General features: G+C 36.9%; 2 protein-coding genes across 3 annotated transcripts; one reads left to right on the top strand and one right to left on the bottom strand.

Moving 5' to 3' along the window:
• The first annotated feature begins 334 nt into the window (after positions 1-334).
• On the top strand, positions 335-3,264 carry LOC112177075 (haloacid dehalogenase-like hydrolase domain-containing protein Sgpp). 2 transcript variants are annotated; one of them, XM_024315269.2, is made up of 6 exons: positions 335-401; positions 484-553; positions 1,731-1,845; positions 2,146-2,297; positions 2,374-2,635; positions 2,725-3,264. In XM_024315269.2, exons 2-6 carry the CDS (start codon positions 519-521, stop codon positions 2,920-2,922), a joined length of 762 nt encoding a protein of 253 aa, XP_024171037.1. In that variant the 5' UTR covers positions 335-401; positions 484-518; the 3' UTR covers positions 2,923-3,264. The 2 variants fall into 2 exon arrangements, with proteins under 2 accessions (XP_024171037.1, XP_024171036.1); XM_024315268.2 differs by lacking the exon at positions 335-401 and having other exon boundaries at positions 408-553.
• A 230-nt stretch (positions 3,265-3,494) lies between these two features.
• LOC112177074 (dynamin-related protein 1E) lies at positions 3,495-9,110 on the bottom strand. The gene is made up of 15 exons (XM_024315267.2): positions 8,696-9,110; positions 8,518-8,581; positions 8,073-8,180; positions 7,436-7,537; positions 7,204-7,254; positions 7,040-7,101; positions 6,453-6,543; positions 6,275-6,339; positions 5,792-5,986; positions 5,569-5,688; positions 5,388-5,458; positions 4,714-4,939; positions 4,515-4,565; positions 4,059-4,430; positions 3,495-3,976 (listed from the first exon to the last, which is right to left on the bottom strand). The coding sequence occupies exons 1-15, from the start codon at positions 8,840-8,842 to the stop codon at positions 3,848-3,850; spliced, it is 1,854 nt and encodes a 617-aa protein (XP_024171035.1). The 5' UTR covers positions 8,843-9,110; the 3' UTR covers positions 3,495-3,847.
• Between the last annotated feature and the right edge of the window lie 665 nt (positions 9,111-9,775).

The raw sequence follows: 9,775 nt of genomic DNA, 5'->3' as shown, positions 1-9,775 counted from the left end.
TAAACGATATCTAAAGACACCTCTGATGAAAAATTGAAATTATGTTAGAGGTGGGTCTAATGATGTGTATTAGACCAATTCCATCAGGGCGGTTCCTCTGCTTCAACGATCCTTGATCAAATTGGAAAATGCATCTTAGCGTACCTCTGATCAGCTCGAGAGCCCTCTCATTCCTCTTTGCACTCAAACTTTTGGGGTAGAGAAAAAAAAGAAAAGAAAAGTGGGGAGTTTGGTAATATTGGAAAACCTTTGGGTAGGCTCTCCAACTCTTTCACAAATTGTTCGTCAAAACATTAATTCCACATGCTATGATTAATAATAAATAAAAATTCATAACCAAAAAGAAGAGAACAAATATTTTTGGGAACAACTCGCATCTTTCTTCCTCTATTGATTCGAAGGTAGATTCCTTCTCTCATTTGCCTTCATATATTCATACTTCACCTTCTTTCTTTCATTCACAATCTGCTACCCATTTCCAAGGTCGCAGAGAAATATCGTCCAGAACCCATCAAACTATGACAGCTTCTTCTGGTGAAAGCTCTGTGGACAGGTACTCTCCTTCCTGTTTTTCTTCTTTCATTTCGTTTTCTTACAACATTCACATTGATTTTCATCTGGGTTATTCTCATGTATCAAAATTGTAATGGCATTAGCACAAAATTGTATTACTCTGATCTTTTTAACGTTTTGAAATTTCCATTGATCTGTATTTCATGACATGGTTTCTTTGTTCAAATCTAAATAATTTTCGATGGTTCCCCATATGAAATCTGACCGTTTGCTGGACTATAATGTCTCTGTGATTGTAGAGATTTTATATGCATATGCATATCTAAGCTTGTTTAATAGGCATTGTATTTTGTTGCACATGATCGGTTCCGTTTAGTACCACAATGGTCGTTTTTTAGTGTTGGTTTTTCAGAATTCAACTGTATCGAGCATGATATGTTCCCTGTTTAGTTACTTGATGTGGAGTATACTTGCATGGTTAAACTTCCATATTTATCCTTTGCCAAAAAAAAAAAAAAAAAACTTCCATATTTATCAAACTCTTTATGGTTTCTCTGACATGAAGCTCTCTGGGCATCAAATTAAGGAACATAGATTATTAGAAGTGAGTAGAGGGCAGAACCAGTAATGGGCTTGCCCAAATGGCTAAATTTATAAGAGCATACAAGAACTATGCATTACATGTAGTAATTCATGTCTAGGGTCAAAGTATAAAGAGTACATGGAAAATGTTGTCATTAGGAGTAATTAAAAATACAAGTAGGGAGATTGCATTCATGTTGACATATCCTACAGTTAGCTATTATGTTCTCCTTAATACTGATTAGTTTGAAAAAAAAAAAAAGAGTTTGAAAGAGATACCTCTCAAAAGCGAGGCTTATCTTTTGTTATGTTATTGTTTTGTTTGTTTTGTTATTAGATATAGGTGGACATTACTGTTGGGAATATGGGACATGGGACTAATCTAATTCTATAAGGCAGCATTACACCCAAGGAATAGTTCTGCTCGACCATTTTCTCTCTGTATAAATCTGAGATTTTTTTTTTTGTTTGTTGTTTTTGTCTGTGATTTAGTGTTTCATTGATTCTTCTTTACATGAAGAGTGAATTATTTCTTGCATTTGTATATATAAGTTTGTTTGTATTTTTCCTTTGGCTCTTATATCTTATTGCTTTCTTCTTTTTCCCACTTTTGGTGGGTGTGTGTGTACTACCAGCAAAAATGCACTCTCTGGCCTTGCTCCAATAGAAGCAGTACTCTTTGATATTGATGGAACTGTATGTGATTCAGATCCAATTCACTATGCTGCTTTCCGTGAAATGCTTCAAGAGGTAGAGTTTTATGTTTCTTAAGAAAAGATGCCTTCTGTTATGAAGAAATGATTTATTGTTTTTAGTTGCATTCCTATTAAACCATCGAAACTACAAATGATGCTTCTGCCATTTAATCGAAGTTTCTTGTAGTGTTGTATAAACTATATAACTGTGAACAATAGTCATATATAGTTATATACGTGCAAAGGTTCATGAAGGATCATTAACTATTGATTTAACAAAGTATGCAATTTGTATGTATTTTAAAGATCTTGAACTGTAGAGATAGTTGATTAACTGAAGTCTCGCATTTAACAGATAGGTTTCAATGGAGGGGTTCCAATTACTGAGGATTACTATATTGAGAATATTGCTGGTAAGCACAATGATGATGTTGCCAGGCTACTATTTCCTGATGATTTTGAACAAGGCATAAAGTTCACAGATGAGAAGGAAGCTTTGTTTCGTAGGTAAAAAAGCCTGACCTTCTCTAGACTTGAAATATCTTCCGACTCCCAGCTTATAGTTTCGTTCATGTAAATACAGATTGGTTGGAGACAAATTGAAGCCAGTGAGTGGTCTTGATAAAGTGAGGAAATGGGTTGAAGATCGTGGATTGAAACGGGCTGCAGTTACTAATGCTCCCAAGCCAAATGCTGAACTAATGATCTCTAGCCTTGGCCTCTCGGATTTTTTCCAAGCTGTTATTCTTGGGAGTGAGTGTGAGCATGCCAAACCTCACCCAGAGCCGTACTTGAAGGGCCTTGAAGCGATCAAGGCATCAAAAGAGCACACTTTCATCTTCGAGGTCTGCCTCTTCTTCATTTCATGTTCTTAAGAAAATAAATTTGTGCATAAGGTTGAAATTCATGAGATGTTCTTTTTTCACTTTGCCAGGATTCTGTTTCGGGGATCAAAGCTGGAGTTGCAGCTGGTATGCCGGTTATTGGTTTAACCACCGGAAATCCAGAACACATATTATTGGAAGCAAAACCCACCCTTATTATCAAGAACTATGATGATCCAAAATTGTGGGCAGCATTAGAAGAGCTTGATAAGAAGAGTGGTACTAGTAGTGCGACAAGTGGTGCTTAAAGGAATGAATAGCAGATTCTTAGTATGCTCAAAGGCAGGCTTAAATAATTTTGTTGCTTCATATATATTCCACATAGCAGCTACAGTTCTGGGATGCTGTATTATTCTTCACTGTTCATTCAATCATAAAGACGTAGCTTTTTGTGGCTACATAAGAATGCATAGTTGCATACAAATTTTAGTTGAATTGGAAACAGATTTGTTCTGATTCACTCTATAAAAGTGAAGAACAGAGACTTGAATCTGAGTGAAAGAGACTGGTACATTAATAAGTGCAACTGTTTTTCAGCTTTTGTATACTTTTAAGTGCAACTGCGTGTGCTGGCAATGGCACTTCAGTTCTGCGGTTCTACCTTTCTATATCTCAAATGTGGGTAATACTCTGCACAGAATGGTGTTACAAGCTATAGTTTCAATATCACTTTCACTACCATTAAATGATGTATTTATTGCCCATTTGAACAAAATTCAACAATCTTCTTTTCCATTCTATTACCATCTTCACTTCAGAGGCATTTTTACTCCAAAAGATTAGATTCAACCTTGACACAATCACCAGATAAGATGGAACAATACAAACGAGCCAATTGGGCACTTCAAATATCAACATGAAATCATTATGGTATCACCAAGCCAATGATCTACTAATGAACGACATGAACCTTCTAAAAAGGCAAAAGAAGAAAAACCTCATGGTGACAACAAATGCCATATAAACAAAAAAAAAAATGCCATATAAACAAGGATGATATCCCCGACATTATCCCACAAACATATCCCTCAACCTTCAGAAAACGTCAATATTGCTTCTGTTTGGTTTCTATCTAAACTACCGGAAACAATTCTAATCCAACTAAAGAGTGTTTCTATTTCGATTCATGCTTTACTTATCTAGAAGAAATGATGTATGCATTGAGTACGAACTTCATCTGGACCATGAGACTGAGTCAATTTCATCCCTAGCAGCCTTGCATAGTTGAAGCCTCTTGGCACATTGTTGTCTCCTCTCCATCAGTTCAGGATTTTCATCAAGCATTTGTGCAAGTTGCCTTCCCTGGAGGAGATAACAAAACTCAATCAGAGAACTATTAATAACTTTTAAGATTAAAACAGAGACATGCTGATTGTTGGAATACCTCCTTTCTGCCCAGTTGAGTGTAGAAGTGATCGAGCAAAGACCGCTTAGCCTCCCTCACTTGACAATGAACAACAGCCTTTGGTATAGAATTTCTCAGTGTCTCTGACACCATCCCAACATAGGAGGAAACATTTGATCCAATCCTGCGGAAGTGCCCTTCAGAATATCGATCTTCAGAGGCGACTGATGAAATTGCTTCTCCCCTCTCCACTTCTTGAGGGAGTCTCCGGAAGAAATCCACTGTCAGATATGAGGATTCCATGTCCACCAATCGCAAAATCGTTTTCTTGCTGTCTTCACGAAACCTCTCCAGGGCATCAGAAGCAGCTGTTGCCAGTTCTGCTTGCAGAGTCGGGAAGCGCCTCAACTCCTGTTCATCCAAAACAAAACCTATAACTTTCCCCATTACTAAACCAGTACTTGGAAATAAAGTGTATTATACAAAGCAAGGAACCTGAGTTTCTGCGATTGACCTTCTCACAATTTCCTTCAAAAGAAAGTGAACCTGCAGTATTGGATCAATGATTTGAGAAAACAATATATTGCAAGTTCATGGATGGCTAATAAGCTCAACCACTAAGATTCGACATGAATCCCGCTTTTGATAGCTGCAGAAACAAGAATATATGGTATATTAAATGGTGAACACGTACTTCATCTGCTGAAGATTGGGCTGGGCCTCTAAAAAAGTTGAGTGAACTCTCAATGAGGCGCCGATAACCTTGCTCAGGTGCAATTAGATGAGGCTGGTAACCATCTGCCTGCGAGACCACTTTCCTTACATTTTGGAGTGAAAGATGACGGTCAAAAGGGAGCCTTCTCAAATCAACAGGAAGCTTGTAATCAAATACTGCATATATCCGATCACCACCAGGTCGTCTGCAATTTAGCAAAACAGGAAGAAACAGAAATGTTTTCAGGGTATAATTTAAGATCAATAATCAGAGCCAAGGATGGAAATTCATCAAAGCAAGCAAATATAATGCAAAAACACAGGCTATGTCATATTAGAACTTAACTGCTTTCAATTCTTTTATTTCAAAAGAATTTTCACTTGGAAAAGAAGATATGACATTGAAAGAGCAAACATATCCTTCTAAACAGAAAATTGAATTCATAAGTAAAATGGAGAGGTCAAACAAATTCTTTGATATGCTAAATGGAGCATTGAATTCCACATCCGAAAATTGAATGTTTTGAGAAAGGATAGTAGCCTCTATTTCTAAACAGCTATACATGTATATGGCAAATAAACGGATTGATTAATGGAATTGATTTTACTTCATATACTTTTAAATAAAAAAATACAGGGGTTGGATTACCCTACCCTCCATCCAAGTGTTCCTTGAATATCTGGTCAAATGCCCGGCACAGCTCTAAGATAGTATATAACTGGGCCTGATACATAATATATTAAAACAAAATATTATCAGATGATAAACCAAATTATGATCCCAATATGAAAAAAAAAATGAAAAAAAAGGAGATAATATGCATAAGTTCCTCACCCCTGCATCGATAGCAACAGGTTTACCAAAATGATCCAATTCAGATTCAAGTTCGTCAATACTTTTATTGATCATAGAGGCAATTGCTGGAATTCGAGCTTTAATTACAGACTCTAAATGCTGAAATCATACCAAAACAAAAATTTAACCAGATCATTCTATATAAAATTAGAAAAATGGGTGAAAAGTATACAATATCATAAATTAATAGGACAGGAAAAACCTTTGAGAGAAGTTTTGCAAGATATTCTGAACCCATTTTGTTGACCAAATGTCCATAATCCATACTAGCAGAAAAGTAGTCACCCTCTCTCCTTCTTGCAGCAACCATATCCATATTTGTATTAATGTCAGCTTGTGAACGGTTCACAATTCCAACCCAAGGGTGTTTAAGCCTATAAGATCTTCCTTCAAGAACCTAAATAAAGAAAACATTATTGAGAAAGATTAATTCTCTGCATCAATACATACTTTCTCAATGGTCAATTTATTTTATCCTACAGTTGGTAAAAGAGCAATTCAAGGATAGTGCATAATACATGTTTTGAACTAAAATGCTAAACTCTGATAGTTATGCACCATCTCTGAAAACTTTAACAATCCTTAAGTAGCTTCCAGCTAAACAGAGATTCTCAATAAACAAAGCTTAACAAATAAGAATGAAACATAGTACCCAAAAAAAAGGAAAAAAGACTAGAAGTCTTACATCCAAAGCATTAGTTCCCCTATCCATTAAATCAAGCTTTGTCAACACACCAAATGTCCTGTCACCTATGAAATAAACATAAGGCTCAATTCAAAATGAACAGGAGAATATACGCATGAACCCCATATGAGATCATATACTTGGATAATAAAGCAGGAACACTGTACAAAAAGGATACCTGTAGGATCAACTTCTCTTGCTATCTTGATAGCATCAGATGTTGCTACATCTTGATTTGCAGGAGTTATTGCTAGAATTATGCAGTTAGGCTGCAAGGTAGAAAAAAACATACATTCATCAAGAATACATGATGAAATTTGTTCAATTGCACTGAACTTCAAGGCAAAAATCTACTCCTTAGTTCAAGTAACTGGCAACCTACAAATGTAATGAATATGTTTCATATGACTTTGCAGCATAAATCTAGCCCACATTATGAGCACCTCTAAGTACTTAATCACATCAAAATAAGGGACATCATCTACAAAGTGAGAGATACATTAACTTTAACAGAGATCTGCTGTAAATTAATAGGGAATAAATAACATTACTACTAGTACTTTTAAGATAACTGACTTCTCTACTCAAACCTGGAAGACAGGTAAACCAATTAGGTAAAACTTTTACGCCCCCTAATTTGACTGAAATAAAGCTAGAGCATAAGAATTTCCCAAATACTTGAACATTCAAGGGGTATGAATAGTGAATATTCACAATTAGGAAGAGTTTTATCAAAAAATTGAGGGAAAGGAACTTTTGTATTACCTTTGCTATATAAGAACGAACCATGTTTTCTATGTCTTGAACAATACTCTCTGGCTGTCCCTCTGTCAGTAACAAACATCTATAAGTACAGTGTTCAACAAATAAGAAATGTATATAAGTTTCACTTTATAATGTTAAATAGGGAAACAGTAAATGAAGTTTACCTACAGCAACCTTAGTTAAGCCAGGCAAATCTATCAATGTTAAATTGACAACTGCCAAAAGACAAACCATGATTGTCAGATAGTAGAATGGACTCGAGAACAATTAAAAAACACTTAATCTAGCAAGCAAAAAGTAAGCTGTTCAAACTTTATGCTACAGAGCATTAAACCCAATCATTAGATACACCACACACACACACAAACACACACACAAAGGATATCACAATGTTACCATTTGGGGAGTATATGCTGAGATGAATAGGAACATTAGAAATCCGGTTTGATTTCCCAGTCATCCTGTCTGTTTCAACCTGAATTTCCTTCCGAACTGCAGCTGTTTATGAAGGAAAAAAAAGTGCACGGAAAGACAGATTTCATTTCACTTTTTGTTTCAGAATGGAATAAAAGTGCAAACAGTTGGATACTTGTGCTAAATGTTATTGCTAGACCAATCTTTAAGCATTCAAACCTGAATATAGGCTATTTTGAATCACAATAATATACCAACTTCTTTTTGTCTTTGAGAAGGAAACCTAACATCTTGATTGGCATGAAAAAATATTTAGAAATTTAGAGATCTACTGGAAGTAAAAAGAACACAAGAATTGGCACCCATATACATGTAACATAGCACATCTGAATGATCCATTTCTTGTTTCATCATCCAGCATTTATTACCAAAAACCTAAAGCAACCCTTCCAGTTTTCCATAAGACGGTATACAATTTTACAAACACTATTGATGACATGATGGAACGAAAAGTCTGAAATTCTAATGGAACATATTCATATTATCAATTCATCTGAAAAAAAAATTTTAAAAATCAGGAGTTCCATCTATAGCAATATCTGTACAACGAGTAACATACCAAAATCAGTGAATCTTTTCTTGTCCAAGTGGAGGAACTCAGCATAGTCCTGCATCCCCTGTTCTAACTTGTGCAGCTGCAACACCAAAGGCCTCCTTGTCACAATCCCTGAAAACCCAACCAAGATCAAAGAGCTTCATCATTACCTACTTGTAACAGAAAACAGGGGCACTCATATTAATTAAAACTAATTCTAACCCCTTTACTCTGTGCCTTTATATACCTTCATCATTATTCTAATCACTAATCACAAAGTAAAGCCTAACCATCTAACAACAAAATTAAAATTGCTCAGTGCCTTAGTTTGACTCAGTTGACTTCTAGTTTGATAAATAATTGACCATTCCCTATACTATTCCACTTTCTTTCTCAACAGCCAAACAGCGCAAAATCGCAGAATTCAGTACGGTGGATATGAAATACCAATCGGCATATAAACCCTAACCTGATCCTCTCGGAAGAAAATCGCGGCCGACAATGCTCTCCAACACCGATGACTTGCCGGAACTCTGCAAAATCAAAACCATGCGCAGCTCAAACACTCGCTTCGCCGGAAAACAGCATAACAAACTGAGAATGTGAGTGTGTGCAAAGAGAGATAGAGAGAGGAGAAAACTACAGACCTGACCTCCTACGACGGCGACGGAGGGAAGCTCCTCCCAGAGAGTAGGCAAAGAAGAACCGGCGTCGCCACCGCCGTGGTCGCCGAGGACCGTGCATGCTCTCTGAATCCGATTGACGAGGCCGATCAAGCTCTCCATGGCCGCCATTGCGGAAGCGGCGGAGGCGGCGGAGGCGGCGGGGGTGGTTGAATTAGCGAGCGACGAACCGACGACGCAGGCTGCGAGAGTGAGGGAGAGGAGGAAGAAGTAGTAGCAGAAGATGAGTAGGAAACCTATTTTGCTTAATCTGAAAGTCGGTTATTATTGGATTTAAACGGCGGTTCCGTTTTTGTAGAGAGAGAGAAAAAAAAAATATTGGTGTTGATTTGTGAGTAACCGCCGCGGTGGTGGAGGGAGGAGGAGGCGTCGTTTGGTGTTTGGGTGCTCTCAGGAGTCTCCGCATTCACGTGACTGCCTTTTTATACGCTTTGTCGTTGTAGTCGAAGCTGGTTTCTTTTCTTTGACTCATTTTGAATTTGGTCAATGCAATTATTTATTCCTTTCTTTCCCCCCTGGCCATTTTGTAATTTATTTCATGTTTGGGGTCACTTTCGATATGACCTTTGCTAAATTCTGCTGTGACTTGATCTTGGTTGGTGATGGATTTTGGACGCAAGCCTTAACAAATACCGATGAATTATAAGAACAAATACACACACAATGGTTTCGGTCCAAGTTATCTGCCTTTGTCTCATACATTACATCAATTTGCTAACACATCAAGAAAACTTGTTTGATTCACGAATAAATTGACTCAAGTATAGTGGCACGTTTATTTACTTGAAATGGAAAATAATCATGAATCGGAAACAAGTGGAATGAGAGAAGAAATGAATCGGTATTGATTCCGGAGGAATGATTCCTAAACCCATATCCCCCCTTCGTAATCGAATTCCTGAGTATTCAGGAATCGATTCCTGATAAGGAGGTGGGATCTATATCCATTCTGATTCCTTCATGTGTTAGTAAACGCAGGAATTCTTTTACCCGGAATCATTCCGATTCCTTTATGTGTTAGTAAATACATGAATGTTTTTACCC

Source organism: Rosa chinensis, chromosome 7, assembly GCF_002994745.2.
Source record: "Rosa chinensis cultivar Old Blush chromosome 7, RchiOBHm-V2, whole genome shotgun sequence".
Lineage (NCBI taxonomy): Eukaryota > Viridiplantae > Streptophyta > Magnoliopsida > Rosales > Rosaceae > Rosa > Rosa chinensis.
This window is presented reverse-complemented; position numbering and strand designations above follow the sequence as displayed.

Coding starts and splice junctions, on each gene's coding strand:
- LOC112177075 (XM_024315269.2), top strand. CDS start 519: ATGACAGCTTCTTCTGGTGAAAGCTCTGTGGACAG. Junction 1,846..2,145: donor TCCGTGAAATGCTTCAAGAG/GTAGAGTTTTAT, acceptor CGCATTTAACAG/ATAGGTTTCAATGGAGGGGT. Junction 2,636..2,724: donor AGCACACTTTCATCTTCGAG/GTCTGCCTCTTC, acceptor TCACTTTGCCAG/GATTCTGTTTCGGGGATCAA.
- LOC112177074 (XM_024315267.2), bottom strand. CDS start 8,842: ATGGCGGCCATGGAGAGCTTGATCGGCCTCGTCAATCGGATTCAGAGA. Junction 5,459..5,568: donor CTGTTGCTATCGATGCAGGG/GTGAGGAACTTA, acceptor ATTATGTATCAG/GCCCAGTTATATACTATCTT. Junction 3,977..4,058: donor CTCAACTGGGCAGAAAGGAG/GTATTCCAACAA, acceptor TATCTCCTCCAG/GGAAGGCAACTTGCACAAAT.